The sequence below is a fragment of the Nesoenas mayeri genome (assembly GCF_963082525.1).
Source record: "Nesoenas mayeri genome assembly, chromosome: 13".
Lineage (NCBI taxonomy): Eukaryota > Metazoa > Chordata > Aves > Columbiformes > Columbidae > Nesoenas > Nesoenas mayeri.
In genome coordinates, this window is record NC_137550.1 from 10755726 (window position 1) to 10773114 (window position 17389).

Below are 17389 nucleotides of genomic sequence, written 5' to 3' on the forward strand. Positions count from 1 at the left end.
TTTTTTTAAATTTCATCCAACTTCCATCTGAATGCATAAGTTATTCGCTTTTCTGCTAACTGTTGTCAAGGTAAGAATGACCCCAGTCATCCAGCTCAGACTGTAAGCAGGATATTTTCATTCACAGTCAGCAGTTAAAAGTGCTGTCTGCTCCAGCTCTGCTGTTAGGCATCTAAAGAGAACAACACTCAAGTGCAAGCACTGAAGTCGTGTTCCAGCTGACAAAGAATGGCTGAGTATTTTGCTGCTAGTACTGAGACAGTAATGAAGTAAGGATGACAAAGATCACAAAGCAACAGACTGCAAATCACTTGAATCATATTTTGAGTGGTGTATTATGGTAACCTATAAATAACTAATTGCATAAAATTGCTTTAGTAGTTTCTAGATGGCAGCTTTAATTAAAAGCACTGGAGACATTTAGAAGTTTGGAAATGGATGGCATGTAATTTGCCCTTTTACCAACCATAAAATGGTAATTAACCAATTTGATTCACTTCTTCCTATTAAAAGTTTTATGAGAATCACAAGTTCCTTCTAAATACAGTTTTTCTTCAGCAGAAGGTGGCATTCTCTTTTATCAGGTCTCAACAGTAGTTCTAGGTGTTCTTTTACAAATGATTCAGAAGTTTAATTAGTAGTTTTCAATGTAAAATGCTTGTTTGTGAAGTTTTTAGCTGGGCAAAAGGTGTAAAGTAGAATTTCCAGAAGTGGGCAACATACTCTGGCTGCTGTTTATTGATGTGTTCAAAAAGGATTTGTTCCCAAAAAGAGTCTTTTAAAATACAAGTGCAGAATTCAAGGAGGGAGGAAAGGAAAATACCTTAGTGGGGAGTTTGTTTTATTGCTTTTAATAGTACTATAAGCTTAGTTCTATTAACAGTGAAATGCCAACATTTCTAGACTGAAAAATCTTATGTATAATAATCATATATATTGTGAATTTATACAAAAGTGATCAGTTTGCTTGCAAAGGGTTATTTGCATTTGTAATTGTGTATGTATGTGCACTAAGGCAGATCTGCCCAGTGAAATAACGCTTTAACCAGAATCACTCCTGAGAGCGTGTAACAGGAGAGGTTATAGCCTTCCATGCTTACCATGGCTATACTCAGCCCACCTACTAGGTACTATTTTGTGCAGAAAACAGTTGTAAGGATCAAAACTCTTGCTGCTGAGTCTCTCTCGTGATGACACTTAGTAGCCACATCTGACTGCACTAGCAGCAGTTCATTTTTAATGTTAGTTGACAGAATTTAAATGGTACTGATTAAAAAACCTCTGAGTGTTACAAATATTGTTCCAAGGTGTCTGCACGTAAATCTACTGGAGATAGACTTTCATGACAGCTACCGTTCTACTTTCAGATACAAAGTCTAGTCCTATGTCTGAGAGTCTCAGTTACTGTTAATAACAATAACTAGAAACAGTCCTTCAGTAGAAGCAAGTTACTCAGAAAAACGGGTTGTGCTCAGCCCTGAGTCAAAGAACAAGATTAAATCCTTGCACAAGTTTATTTTGTCCTTTCTCAGACATCAGTGTTTAATGAGGAATCTCACATCCCAGCAAGGTAAGTCTGCCACTTGTGCAACGGGTCACATTTGAGCCTACAGACAGCATAAATTGGGCATACAGGTTAGTGCAACAGTTCCTTAAAAAAAACCAATCAGATTAACAGCCCAATACAGGCTACATCTCATTCTCTGTGCGAAGAAAAGGTACCTGAAATGACCTTTTTACTCCCTCATGGAGTGAGCAGTGTTCCTACTTGCATTTGGTGCAATTCATTACACTCAGCATGTGCATGTTTCCTCTCTGAGTTCCTCGGCGATTAAAGCACAATTGAAGTGCTGTGTGTGATTTGATTCTGCATTACATTGTATGTCGGAAAAGGATTAAAAATAAGCTCTTGGAGTACAGATTATGTGAAGCATCATGCACGATGTGACAGGAACATTAATGAATCCAACTCTAATAATGAATAAATTGGAACAGTTTAGCCACAAATCTGTATTCGTTTTTCCAATTAATGCCTTATTTGGGTATTTGTCAACAAGACTTAAATGCATAAGTAATTTTTTTTCAAATTAGTAAAGTCATGTGGTTTTAGTATATGGCAGTAAGCACTGGGTGCAGTAGTTCGTTGTCGAATGTATATACACTGATACTTGAAGAAACTGGCTTATTAGGAAGTACCAGGAATTTATTATCTTTAGTACAAATACCAAAGACATGGGCTTGTTTATGCCATCACACTGACATATGTACTTCTCTTGTAGACAGACTGCCTTTCTGCAGTGGTTGGAGAGCAAGATGTGCACTGTTAACACTAAAGGACCTTTGGTTTTCTTATATAGTCAGTGTTTGAAATCCATTCAGCAACACAGCTGAGTAGCTTTATTTAATTGCAGCATAATTTTTGATTTTTATGTAATGGGTGGTTTGCAGCCAACACAGCCATCTGTTCGCAGGGAAATTGCGTAAAACAGAAGATGCACTTGCCTTAGCGATAGATCCCAGCCTTGTGTTACCCATGGTATGGGTCTGATCCAGGGCTGTGCTACCCAGGTGAGAAGCGGAGCTCTTTGCTTGGCAGACAGCACCACCCCTCTGCAAAGGCAAACTAAGACACAGCACATGCGCTGCAGTTCCCACCCACATCAGGTTTCTGTGAACCACACCAGAAAGCGAATCAAATCCCATCTGATACTGCTCTGTGGTGCAGTATCAGTAATATCACATACAACAGTCACATCCAGCAGTTCCTGATCCTCACACTTTGCCTGCCACAGCAGACCAGCATGGCTTTGTCTTCTCAAAAGAAGTCTTGGGGAGACTCATAAAGTAGTAAGAGTCTGGGATCAAAGAGACTTCTGTCTCCAACCTTCACACATCCCTGAAGAAAAAAAAGAAAAAAAAATCTATAACAATTTTCTAGCGGCTTTTCCATTTACTGATACTCCCTGTACAGCATAAAACTGATCAGAGCAGGACAGAGACCAGACAGGAGGGTGGGAACCCCTGAGCATCCCCACGAGAACCACAGGAGGTGTTTGAGAGCCCAGCTTCTCCTGCTCTGGGGCCCCAAACTGGAGTGGCAGAGTCAACACAGCCACCCCTAATTCTGGCCTTCTGTGTGCACAGGTCTAACCAGTACAAAGTCTCTTCTGCATGCGTGAGAGACAGAGGTGCCATCCCTCCCCAAAAACTAGAACACACAGGTTACCCCCCCAACACCAAAGCAAATCCTTCTGCTTCTCAGATGCACTCTTTACCTCAGCTCACCTTCAAACCTTCAGTCTTTCAGGTTTATAATTGGATTTCTCAGAAGCAGACAATAGCTGTGAGCTTGCCAGTATTCCTGTAGTTTCTGAAAGCACTGTTACTCTAATTAAAGAGTAAAGATCCTCCGAGGGAGCTGCAAGGAGACATGAACTGCAAGCTCCCAGTCCAGCATGGAGCCAAGCCCTGGGATGGCTGCTCTTCCTTGAGCCTTTTTACAACCTCCCGGATTTTTCCCAGCTGACCCATCCAGCCCTGACGGGATTTCAGTCCCCCAGGTGACATCTGGCCTGGCGAACTGGACATTTCAGCAGTCAGCTGTTTAGCATAACAAAGTGATACAGCTTAAGCCTGTACCCTGCGGCACTTTGGCAGTCAGGGGAGTTTTTTTGTCCTGGGTAGAGCAGGTGACAGGATGGTGAATACCCCTCTTCTAACAGCAGCTCACAGCCAGATAAACACACTGTATTGACAATTTAAAGAATTTCAACTGATGAATAGCCCAGAAGCTGGATGTAGTAGAAGTGCTGGATGCTGCAGTCTAGCTACACGCTAGATGGTTGTGGCCTCTGGATATTTTTTTTGTGATGATATCCTCAAACCTCAGGGTCACCTGCCTCTTCCCTTGCCCCCCAGACTCCTTACTGTCCCTTGCTCCCACCTACAAGTGCTCCTATATACTACAGAAATTAAATTAAGTATGGGGAAATGGGGCTCAAAGGTAAAGGAATCCGATTTGGGTTTGATTTTTTTTCTTTTTTAATGATGTGTGGAATTGCTGTATGAGATGCTAAACTGGTGCGCAGATAAGTGTTTTGTAAACTCAGAGTACATGTAGCCTTAGTTGTGCTAAATGCAGAGGAATAAAATCAAGAACTCTATATGCCACTGTCCAAACCATCTGTTCATGTCCTTTGCCTTTCATTTCTGTGTAGCAGAACATAAATTCATTATTAAAATAGCTTGGCTGTGCACAGCAGCTGCTATAATTGCACAGTTATGCAACTTTAAATGGGAAATTATGAAGTAGTTTAAAGCAAGAAATTGAGCAGTTTTGGTAGAAAGGATTTCACAATCCTAACATGAAAAGAAGTGCTTTTCTAGCTATATTTTCAACATTTCATGGGGAAAAAAAAAAGATCTTAGATCTTACCATTCATGCACTATAGAAAAGTCTAACAAATTGAATGCAGGGAGAACTGGGGAGAAAGAGTTAGACTGGAACAGACCAGGGCTGGGCATGAGTTGTGACATGGCTGGACTACGTGATGGGAGACAACAGGCCCTCTGTGCCTCAGTTTCCCTGCAGAAACACACAAGACCAAGACCTTTCCTTTGCATAGCCCTCGCATTCTTTTCAGGGTCCGTCTCTCCTGTGCGGTGCAGCCGTGCTGGACCTATTGCCGATCCAGAAGCGAGAGAACTGAACCAGCTCCTTGTGAAGCCCATCGCTGTCAGGAGGCTAGTTCCACTTGATGACCATCATCTTGGGCAGCACTGCACTATCTGTAGCACAGATATTCCTTCTGCCTGTTGAGCAGAGCCTGGTTTGCACCTTTTTTATGTGTATGACAACAAAAATATCTCTTAGTTTCTGTGGGTGCTTCTTCCTCGCTCAGACTCTCTGATAATTCAGGCAGTACAGTAATAAAGGAAAAAAAAGTCTCTACATGAGAATTAAAGAAATAAAAATGAAGACAAATCAACTGTAAGATAAGTTTTTAGAAAAGCTACTCTTGTCCCACTTTGTGAAGAACATGAAGCAAAGTTACTGAAGAGCTTAATTCTATGTATATAGAACTACGTTACAAGCAAAGCCTCTGCTGTTTTGTTCTGTTTCTTCCTCATATATTCCTTCTTTCTCTGTAAATCAAAGAGTCTGATATGTGGGTATGATCATTCCATATTGAGTTTGTCTAAATCTCAAATAAGTAATGAGTAAAAAAAAAAAAGTCATACTTTTTTTAATCATCAGGTTTTCAGAGTCTGAGAGGAAGAAATTTAAGCTCATGCTTTTAAATCTAGATAATGTCAGTATTAACACTCTAACACATTTTTACCCTTTCCCTTCATCCAGGTATCACTGTGGATAAGCACGGATTTATTTACTTCGTTGACGGTACCATGATTCGGAAAATTGATGAGAACGGTGTGATCACAACAATAATAGGTTCGAATGGCCTCACATCAACCCAGCCATTGAGCTGTGACTCTGGAATGGACATCACTCAGGTAGGCACCTGGTTTTCATGTCTTGTCACTTTTCTACACATTGTGGAGACAGATAAATTACTTTCTTGTACAAGGATTGTATATCAGAATATCCTGGATGAATCAGATCATTCTGGAATGCACAATATGGAGTGGATCTTCCTTTCACATGATTATTTTAAGGTGTACCATACATATGCAAAACCGTGCACTTGATTTTTTTTTTCCAGGAGATGGCATATGAATGTGTAGAGGGGCTTATGTAAAGAATAAACGCTACTTTAGGAAGCTGCTTGCTACTCTGAGATATATCTTCTGAGGAGTTTATCAGAAGTGTAGAGTGCTTTCCTGTAGTCCAGCATTCAGAGTGATTTGCTTGAATTATTAAATGGAAAAATATATTTTCTGTTTACATCTAAATCTGTTCTAAATCATGGTGGAGCATTATGGTAAGTAATTACACAACAGCAGTATTGTAGTGAAGCTACTTCATTTCAAGACATTTCTCAAAGTGCTCTTCAGTTCTTATTCCAAGAGCAGTGTAGAAGAAATTGGACTAAAAGATACCACATCTGTAGTTTATGCTAAGAAAGTTATATAGATAAACAGGAAGAAACATAAATGGTACTCTTGACTAGTCAGGGAGCCACACTTACAGATAGCACAAGGAAGGGATTGGCCTTTGCCAATAAATACTTGAATTAATCAGCTTCACAATGAGGGAAAAGCTGTACTTGAAAAAATCTTGAGGCATTCAAGTAACATACTTAAGTTATATTATGGACTGTGTAAGCTAATAACCAGGATGCAGGTAAGTTTGTGTTTCATTTTCTCCCTGCCCTTTTCTCAGTCCTTTGCAATTGGAAAATCACAGTTAAAATACACTGTGTAACAATAGCCAGAGCTTATTCCTCATTTTTAAGTAGGCTTTGAGTAATAGCAGGTGATTACCATCTTGTATTTGCATACATGAAGAATGTAGGGTCAATGTTTTGAGTAGTTCTTATCAAATTTCACAGGGACAAATGATGGAATCAAATGCCACTGTCACAGAAGCACTTGGGGATGTCATTGCTAGAGCTGAAAGAGAAAAACATATCCTTGCTCTGTTTCGCATGTCACTGCACCCTGAGTATTTGCAAGTGTGGGCAGAGGAACCTCAGCTTCCCTGTTCCCAGTTCTTGGACAGACAGGCCCTTGTGTCCTGTCTTCTCCAGTAGATATGTAATTATTCCTCATAAAGCAGGACAGGGTGAAGTGGCTTAGTTGTGCTAAACCCAAGCTTAAACTAGCCTAGTAGTTGTCTTAAGATTATATGGCTCCTGGGCACCTTGGCTCCCACTCCAGCACATCTGGACGCAGAGCAGAGCCCGTGGCTGGAGACACCAACCGGGCTCCACTGCTGCCAACCGGCTGGCAGGAGGGATGGGGACACTCCACGGGTCTGAGAGCTGCCCCAAGCACATTTCCTGCTTCTTTGGTGTGTGTAACAGCCACCTGGGGCATCAATAACCAGATTAAAGATCTCCGAGGTGCAGGGAATGGTGCCGGTGCAACGTCTGCTCCCCGCCTTCTCCTTGCGATCTCAGCCTGGACGAATAATTGCTTTACTCGCCATATAGCATGTCTATTTGTGCTCAAATTTTTGCTCGTTTTGCTCAGTAACAAAATGTTTCACTAAACCTGAAATGGTGAGTTTTGGTGGTTTTCAGTTCCTTTTAAAAAATGCAATAACCTTTAGCAAAGAAGTCACAGCAGAGGGTCTGGCAAACATGAACATACAATTATTTTTTAAAAAGAAATTAAAAAGGTGAGCTTTTGAGGCTGAAATCAAATATGCCAAATTTGTAAGTAGATTTAAAATAGCCTTAAAATCATTATTTTTTGGTAGGTTGGCTTCTTGCCAGAAACAGGCTTTGTTTACCTACAACATAGTTCCAATGCCATGGAGAAAGGGCTTCTGCAAAATCATAGGTGAGAAAAAGCATGTCGTAGAGCAGATTCTTCATATTGCTCTCAGGACATCAGCATTCAGCTGGGGTAAGGCTTTCTTTTCATAGAGGCAGAAATAAACGGGTTTTGCCATGAACAATCCAGATGCTTCCATGCTGCAGCACCTACAGGAAGCTCCTTTCACATTTCTCAAAATTTTGCAAATGCTTCAGTATTCTGGGAAATCAATACGTGTTCGTACCACATAGATTGAGATAAGATAAATTGTAGATGCATGCAAGTAAATGTTCTAAAAACCATAATAAATGATGGCATTTTAAAGTGTCCCTAAAAAGTACCTAGTCTCATTTGCTAGGTCTAAGTATAGTAATACTGTATAATTTTCTGCACTGATAGATGAAGTTGACAATCTGCAGTACAGATGTACATACAGCTTTCGAAAGCATTTCTTGTTTGGAGGATTTATTTTGTGGGGATTTGAGTGAATCTACTTATTGAAATTTTTCACAAAATCCGTACTTTGAGGTTTTTCACATACACAGTAAAACACAGATACGAAATAAATGCCAAGAATGCATGTTCTGAACAGTAGCTATATCAAATTTGCTCGATAGTCTTCTTCCAAAATTGTTGCTGATAGCCAGAAAACTCTATGAAATAATCACATCCCCTTGAAGTCAAGCACATTAATCTGAAATTATAATGTATCAATGAAAATATGGGAATTATATTTTCACTTAGTCAGAAGCAATTGTATATCTTTGCAAGACTGCTGAGTTTATTCCAGAATGGCATAAACATAAATGAAAAATGAGTTTGGCCCATCTCCACTTAAATTGTTCTTTGGCCAAATTACAAATGGCATTTACATCAAGAGAATGTGGGTTGCTCACAAATTGTGTTTAGAGGGACTTATGAAATACGTTAATAAAATCAATTCTCAAAGCTAAATTTGTTCTGACAATAAAATCAATGACTTGCTCAAAAATGGTATTTCTTGATTTACCAAAGTACAAAAACGTACTCTTGTAGTAAACACATAGAAAAACTGCCCATTGCAAAAACTACCATAAATGACAAGCTTTCACTTTAACACATTCACTTTAATGAATGAGCTGATTGTGAAAGGCTTTAATCATTTATTCCAATATCAGTTTTGATGGAAACACCTCTTATTAATCATTCACCACCTTCTCATTCTTAAGCACAGTACTCTGCATTCAGAACAGGGGGAGGGAAGGCCAGCTCGGGTTGAAAAGATTATATGTTGTGGCAAATAAACCACCAACCTCTGACTAATTACTTTGATCTCATGCTTCACTGTGAGGATGTTAATCTGAATTTAGAAGGAAAAGGACATTTGGTGGAGGTATTTATATGATATGCCAGTGTTTTCAGTACTATTTCAGCATGTACAAAACTTGGATGACTTTTCTACTCAGCACAAACGATTTTAGTGTTCTTCAATTAGCTAATAAGGAGCAAATCTAAAGAAAATGGCTCTTCAGGCTAGGTTTATGAATGTATACATATATACTCAACACTTGGAGTAGCAGGATTTTAGCAGAAATCTACATTAAAACCAATTATTCCAGTATCTTTCATTCTGATAGAGCTGGTCAAAGTTTTTGAAAATGCTGACCAAAACTTCGAATACTAGAACATGAACAAGAGCTAAATTTTAAAGGCAACACATTTTTCAAGAATATCAAAAGGTACTGATGATCTTTTTAATGTTCACCTTGCTAATCTACCGTACCCAGGATCTGAATGCTGGACTTTTCAGATGGGTGCCCCTGCTGCTCAGTCCTTGGCTTCTTCTAGGTCCGGTTCCTATTCTTTATTTGTTCTTTGGAAACTGTTTTGTTGTACATTAATTGAATGAATAATAAACCTATGTTGAACCTTATACTTTAGCATCTGAGCTGGAGGCCCCATGGATTGAGCTAACTGATCTCCCAGCTGTGTGTTCTATATCTCCTTCTGTCAAATCGAAGCCGAGCTAAAGAGATCAGAATTACCTGCTCAATGTTCTTCCCTCCCTGTACCCTTTGGGTAGGAAGGCTGTTGTAGGTACTCTAATTCAGGGACATAGGCTTTGGTCTAAAATACTCCTACTGACTTCTTGAATTGCTGCAGTGCTGACTGCTCTCCAAACTTGCCACAAGCCACAAGAGGAGCACTGCGGGAGGAGACTGGGATGGAGTGTGAAAGAAGGGAAAGAGAGGGGGTCATCATCCTGTTTCGCTGCCTGATGGATTTAGGTTTGATCCTGGTCTAGATCAGAGGCATCTCCAGGTTGCTTTGTTTCTCAAACGTGCACGCTCTCGTAGTGTTTGCTGCATCCCTAGGGCATAGAGAAATTTTTTAGTCTGGTTATTGATAGAAAATGAGGGCACATGGTGTGGGTAAGTCTGTCTGTCAGAATTCTTTTCCTTGCAGTAAATCAAAATCTTGGGACAATTTCAAACACATTTGTAGAGGAACACCAGCCTTCACAGCAATTAAATTCCTACATGTTCCATAAAAAATATTAATCCAGTTGGAGGAGAGAGACCTAAAGTGGCCTTTCAAAAGGAAATATTGCAGCATGAGCTTTCTTTTATTAAACTCTAGAGATTCCACTCAGGATCTAATAAATGCTCCATTCACAGGAAAAGCTTCATTTAGTGCTTGGATCTTATTAAACTCCCAAGTCAGTCAGCCATGAGACGGAAGTCCTTAGGAAACCAGACTTCATTAGATCCAGTGCTCATAGAAGTTATATTGATGTTGTGGGAGGTTTTGTGTGAAAGTAAAAACACTTCAGCTCAGCTTGAGCGATAAGCTTCTCTTCTGCCTTCATTGCTGTGGTGAAAGCTGAGGAGAGAATTAGCAGATTTTTCTACCATCTTGCAATTTCATCCTGTGTCTTTCCTCCCATGAGAAATATGTGGGTTGAATTTCCACCACTCTGAACCTCAAGCCATTTGTATCTGTGCGAGTGGTAGCAGTTAGTATAATATTTGGGAACTGTTTAAACCAGTCTCAAGTACAGTCCCTGCACATATAGAGTCCAAACATTTGCAAGGCAACAGAAAATGGATCCCAAGAGCTTTCTCTTAGCCCATAAGCATGGCCTTGTTCTCCTACTGATGTCAGTCCCACTAGGCATGAGTCTGTGCCAAAGCAACAGCTCCGGCCTGATTGATGGTGTTAATAACTGTCACTGCTGTGTTCCTAAACGAAAGGTCTGATTTGAAGACTTTTTCTCGACATTTGCACTTCATCAGCCTTTGTTCAGCAGTTCTCCACGTGATGGAACCATCTATTTTGTGTTGCTTCACATAAACTTCAGTGACACTGCAAAATGTTTTGCTACCATATAAAAATGTTACTTGCGTAGGCAATTTGCTTGCATAGGTCAAATTAAAGGCAAATGTTTAGAACAGGTTTTAAAGGTGACCCACACATGGCAAGAATGTCACGTCCTGGACAGCCTGCTTTGAATGATGGAGGAGAGCGGAGAGAACAGTACGTAACGCTGTTGATGACTTACTTGAAATAGTGAAGTGAGAGACAGAATGCTGGAACACAGGAGTAAAGATGAGCAGAATTGCTTGAAAATATGGTATGTATCTCAAAACTGCAAACGCTGACGTTGCTCCTGCAGTCACAAGTGCTGCAGGCGCTCCCCACCAGCATCTGCACAGGCACAATACGCTTCAGTGGCATTGTGGAAGCCTTTTGAGCAGAACAAAAAGCTCCCAGGACATGGTGACCTCACTTGAAAGCAGCAATGAGGGTCTGCTCATCGGAGCAAGCACGGCCTGAACAGAACATTCCCTGGGTGCATTTGGAGGCAGGAAAGGAAAATGTGAAAGACAAAAATATGATCTGATGAATGGGTGAGAAACAGGGAGAGTGTGCTGCCAGCATGAAGTCCAAATTGGTTCCAGGCTGAAGTACTGCTAAGCCAGGTTGAGAGTAGGATATCTCAAAGCAACTGCAGGATTACATGGAGCCAATTAATTAATTAGTATTGCAGGTCTGAGGAAGACACGCTATCCTTTTAGGTATTTATCTACATACCTGACATACTGCACTTCTGTATTGCAGGAAGCACAAAGCGCTTTCTCATTGGCTTTTTTTAACACTAGATGCATAATATTCTAATTGTGTTAGGGAGCTGCATGCCATCAAATAGCAAAACCTGTTTTGACTGTAGCAAAGCATTGTAAAACTACCCCTGCTCTTGATATACTTTTAGTCCTTTACCTGTGCAAGGCTTTTGATACACTGTTTACTTATGTGTAATTAGTGTATCAGAAATATTCCAAATCTCTGAGCTGTGTTTTCCAGTGCTTTGCAAAACATGATTTATGTACATTTGTGAAATCTCTGAACAAAAAAGCACACAAAGCAGAAATGATAATTTATGGGCTCTTTTATACGTGTGTGTGTGTTCTTCCCTTACAGAAAACTTTCAGAGCTTTTTTCTTTTTAGAAAAGATCTTTATTATTATTTTTTTTCTAATTTTTCCTGCACGAAGGAGCCCATAAACGCTGTTGGGTTTTTTTCTGGTAAAAAGTTGTCTTATTCACTGTTTCTTTTTACTCCACTGCTTAATTTTATGTTCTTTCTTCTCTGGCTTTGCTCTGGCTTTTGCACCAGAGAAGCTGACTAGAGCAAAAGCTGTGGCCCTGGCAAAATCAGCCACTGGTTTGCCACTGACTTCAGTAGAAACGGGGCTTCTGTCTGGGTGCTTTTCCACGCTTAATTAAAAGGGTAGTAAGTGGGAAGTCTTTAGGAAGGAGCAACTGTATCCTAAAATAATGTGGTTTTGAAAAATAGTCCAAAGTACGTAAAGGACACAGCTTTTACTGAGACATTTTCAAGCCTTTTCATATATGAGCTTCCTCCTCAATTAATTAATTGTTGGTCCTTGGAAACCATAAGCCTATAGAAAATAATTCTGGCTATAATATCATATTGAAGAAGAAGCAGTCACTAGTATCCATACTTTGGAGCAAAATCAAGCTGAAAGATTTTTTAAGAAAGGATCTTGAGGTAGTAGATAAAATAGTCTTTTCCCAGGGGTAGAGGAGAGGTTAACTACCCTCTTTTTAACAGGAACTGAGAAAAGAGGCTCATAGGATTAGGACCTCAGGTGGAAAAAAGTCTGTGAGAGCTCATGAATCAAACTTGTAGGTGCATAATGTGATTTTTAGAATATCAAATAGAAAGAAGGATAGTTTCATCACAGCTAATTTATATTCTAATCAAATTATTCTATCACTGAATTTGAAATATTAGTCATAGAAGTGAGATAGCATGCTATGAAGTCACATTGCAATTTCTTCCTCAAAGCCCAAGTGCTCTTCTTATATTGGTCACCTGCAAAATAGCAATTTATTTCAATTATCTTCCATAAATAATGCATTACTGCTGAGAAAAAGACTATGCACATTTTTAATCAACTCTTCCAGCAATTGCATCCTTTTCTTTGATTGTTGAGGCAGGGAGTGTTTGGCTCTTGGTGGTGGAATGGAGGCCTGACAGACCTCTGCTCATGACTTTTCTCTTGCTTCCTGCTATACAGAGCCACATTTAAATTGGTTGTTAATCATCTGTTTCTAATGAGAAACTGCAAGAAGAGAGACATTTCTGTAAGAAATGGCTGGCTTGGCCCTGAGTCCAGGTGCTCCCAGGTGCATGTTCACAACAGAAACCTCTTTGCTCACCAGATGCTGCCTGTGCCTGCACTGAGCCCTGTATGTGTCCACCCAGCAACACCAACACATCCCAGCTGCCCTGCCACCCCCGGCCTTCCTCCCGCTCGCCCACCCTCCCCCTCCGGACGAGTCCGTAGTGCATTGCCCAGGTCCCCAGGTGCGGGAGCCACTTCCAGCTCTCTGGGGACAGGTTCACAGCTGAACCAGGCTCGTTTTGAGGCTCTTCCATCAGTCTTTCCCAAGGAACCGACTTATCTGGTTGCTTCACTTTCTATTCTTTTTGCACAAGTAGCCTTCAATTACGTCTCTCATTTAAATATGGTTTCAGTACCATGGAGTCTGGCCGATGAGTTATTTGTGGCAGGGGCCTTGTATCTGCTACACTGAATTACACTGCTGAAAATGTTTAGTGCAGCTTTACTAGGTTGGTGGGAGTCTGAGATGTATCAGTGACTGACATCTGACTTTTTTAATCTGTTGAGGAGACACAGTGGACAAAATGTATGCATGAAGAAAATACATATACACATAATATATATCTATATATGCACATATAGCTATCTTTATGTGGTTTCTACATATATTGCACAGCTACCATGAATAGTTGGACAGTGCAAGCTGGTCCCTGACATCCTGGAGTCCAAGCCCCAGGAAAGTACGCTGAGAAGGGAATGTAGGTGGTGATGGGAGCATGCCGAGGCAGGCTGAGCAGGCAATGCCCCGCATTTTCTTTTAATCCAGTTGCTCATCCACATCCACTAATAATGAGGCCTGTCTGTGATTTAAGAAATATCTGCTTTGATGAAGTCAACTCCTACATCGGTCATTTTTTTTAAGATTGTCAGGGCTGGTACTGTATGTATGTTGTTCTCCTCCTCTCCCCAACCAACCCTTTACACATCTATAGAGTAAAGGACCTGCCACAGATGCAACAGATTTTGTGTGTTATCAAGTTAATAATAATTAAGTTCTCTGTGGACCCATCTTTACTGCCTCTATTCCAAGCCTTTCATGTTGCCCAGTATATTCTGGTTTGGGCATTTGGAAATGTTGCCCAGTGTTAGGGGGAAGGAGACCAAATGGGCTAACACAAGTGTGGAGTTTGAGTCCAGGGCAGGTCTGAGGCCATCGGTGACCAGAGCTGGTGGTGTCCCCCACTGCTGGCATAGAAAACTCTTGCATTGACTAGGGCAGAAGAGGAAAATTGTCCAACAGCTTCGGGGAATGAGGGCTGGTCTTTGGACTCCTGGTCTGTCTTCACAACAGCGCAGAGCAGGAGAAAGCTTAGGCATAAAACCAGCGTAAGTAAAAAAAGCAATATAGGCATTTAATTATATTGTCAGGTCATTGAAATGTTACGCAGCCGCAAGCTGCTGCATTTGAAAGCTGTAAAAGAAAGTGTGGGTATGGTTGCATGTCTGAAAGCATTGCACTGTGATAACCAGCAGAAAGGGCGTCAAAATAGTCAGTGTAGTGATACTTCTGGGCTGCAGATTCCTCCAGGTGCTAAGGGGAACCTTAAAGTCTGCAGATCCTGTCAAAACAGCACTGTAATAGTAAGAGCTGACAAAGGGCAGGACTTCTGAAGCATGGGGGAACTCTAGCGCATGGTGTTCCTCACTGTCTGGGTATTTCTCGGGCCTCAAAGCTGGTTATAAACAAAGACTGAGCAGGTTTTAGTATCAGGAAGTATTCCTGTGGAGGTATTAGTGATATCTCTAGTGTTATTATTAGGACTAAGTTTGCCCTGAGTTTTGCTTACAAGCTGCTGAAGTCAAATGAAGTTGTGACAACCACAGAAAGTGACGTTGCAGGAGCTGCAGGCTGGGCGATGACAGCTGAGAATGCCTGATGTCCCCTCTTCTTGATACCATGTTTACTTCAGCATCTTTTCTACCCTTGCTTCTGCCAAGTTAAAAAAAAGAGAGAGAAAACTGTCAGTGGAGAGAAAAAAATGTGAATGTCAAGACAGAAATTGGTTGTATCCATTTGTAGCATGCCATACAGAGGTTACGTTTCTAGCTGTACATGATGTTTAGGCCAGAAAGAGACACAAACAGAATGATAGAGAGCACCATTTTATGCAATATGGTACTCTGACAATAGCACTCACATTTACAAACAAATTAGCTAAAAAATGTCTGAAGGACACTCGTCTTTTACAAACTGGGCCTCATCTCCTGCTGATAGATTCCTTTGGGATGGGTATGGCATGCAAAGTGATACACTGCCTTGGAGAATAAATTTATGAAGTTTAGGAATGTAGGTCACATTGTAGGAAAAATCATAAGTATCTGAACATCACTCAATAGCCATTCAATCAACTGCTCAAAGCAAAATGGGAAACAGAACAGCATGTAGCTGTCTCTGGTGAGCACTGGGGAAAGTCATGATATGATGGAAAACCCTTTAGGTCCTCCATCCATATGTATATCTTTTTTATTCCATTTTTCTTGCCAGTTCAGAGTTATATTTCTGTGTCCATATCAATTGTGACAACAAAACCAACGTGTTTTTTGCTTTTACTACTATGAACTATGATAAGTGTGTTGCAGGGCTCATGAAAGGTATGCCAAACATTTGGGGAATCAGGAGATGTCAAATGGTTGAAACTTGGTGTAAGTAGCTGAGTGATAAGGAACTAATTTCATTGTGAAATGGTTTTTGTATGCTTATATCCAGAAGGATTTATAATATGCTATTTGCTTCAGTCTTTTGGGATTTTGTTCAAAGGACTAAAGAAAATAGGACATTTTTAAAGGGCGTTTCTAGGTCTAGCACTGTCTAGAGGTTCCTGTTGCTTTCTAGATCTGGAAATTGCTGAGAGCCTGAGACCCAGAGATTTAGAACTTTACTGGAAATGTCAAGAGCCTTTCTGAAGACATCTGGCACCTTTCTAGATCTGAGACCTTCCTAGATCTAGAGCTGTTTGGAGCCAAGGGGGAGAGGGGGCCATCCATAGCTTCTGGAACATGTCTAGAGTGAATCACTAGATCTTTTTCTTGGGTTGGTTTGGAAGCCTTCTAGAACTTTTTCTCAGAGCATACCTAGCACTTCTCTGGGGGCTTTCTGCAGCCCTTTCTAGCATGGCAGACTTTTCTAGATCCAGAGCCCTTATGGGCTCTTTCTGTATATATAATGGAACTTTCCAGAGACCCCTTCTAGGGCTTCCTGCATGTCCCTGTCCCCCACCCCCTTTTTGTTTTGCAAGAAACTTTGTAGAGCTTTCCTGAGCCCTTCTAGGTCTGGAGCCTTTCTATGCCTTTCTCAATCTAGAAGTACTGAAAAACAGATCTGATTAGGAACCTGTTGGAAACCTAATTTCAGGTGCACTTCTAAAATCTTTGCCTAGAACCTTTTAAGAAGGCAAGAAAACCAAGTGCTTCTCCTTTTACATCCAGGTTGTATCCATCTCAGGCTTCAGATACATTATTTAGTTGAGTGGTATTTCTTGAATTTTGCTTGAAGAAATGTTAGTCCTATATTTCATACTTGTAAGCTTTTCTGGCACAGTCTGATAATCCGTATCCAAATATGCATCACATCAGTAACTAATGCCCTTAGCTGACATAAATTTAAAGCAGAGTGCATGCTTACAGTCTCAGACCAGAATCAAACACTCTCCAGTGTGTTTTCTTGTGAGTACCTAATCAATGTGAATACTCACATAGAAGGATTGCTGCATGGAATGCAGTTGTCTTGTCTGTCCTGCAAAATGCAAGGTGCCTAATTCTTTTTATTAGCTATTTCAAGTCTAACAGCAGTATGTGTTTGCTTTCAATGCAGCATGACAGCTAGTTAAGTTACATTCATTTTGTTCAGTTGAAGTATCTATTGTGTAAATACTTGTGAAAAAAATAGTTGGAGAAAATCCTGTTATGATAATAACTAATCTTAGTGTTCAAGTTACTTCAGTTGCTTTTTCTGCCTATAATTGTTTATAACCATGTGAAAAAAAAATATAACTTAAAGATAGAAATTGAAAATGTCTATAGTTGTTTTGCTTTACCTCTCTGCTACAGTTTAGAAAAGAATTTGTTCACTCTTACAATGGGTTTTAAAAAGCTATGACTATTGAATTGTGTATCATTGTAGGAATATGCCGTAGAAATGCCCGGACATAAATATGAATTGCAGAACATCTATTTTTCCCATCCTTTTTCCTTTCACTTGCAGAAGTTGCATTTGTGAGTCTAATAGTGTAACTCTTAAGGGAAAGCCTAAATCG

The 17389-nt window shown here is 40.3% G+C and overlaps 1 protein-coding gene across 2 annotated transcripts in view; it reads left to right on the forward strand.

Annotated features, from left to right (window-relative positions):
- The window catches only part of TENM1 (teneurin transmembrane protein 1), a gene marked incomplete at both ends in the record, with an annotated part of 239415 nt that overhangs the window by 191390 nt on the left and 30636 nt on the right, over positions 1-17389 (forward strand). For both annotated transcript variants that reach the window (XM_080352763.1, XM_080352764.1), the window contains one exon: positions 5360-5514. In XM_080352763.1, coding sequence (XP_080208889.1) covers positions 5360-5514 — 155 coding nt within the window. The remainder of the gene's footprint in view (positions 1-5359; positions 5515-17389) is intronic.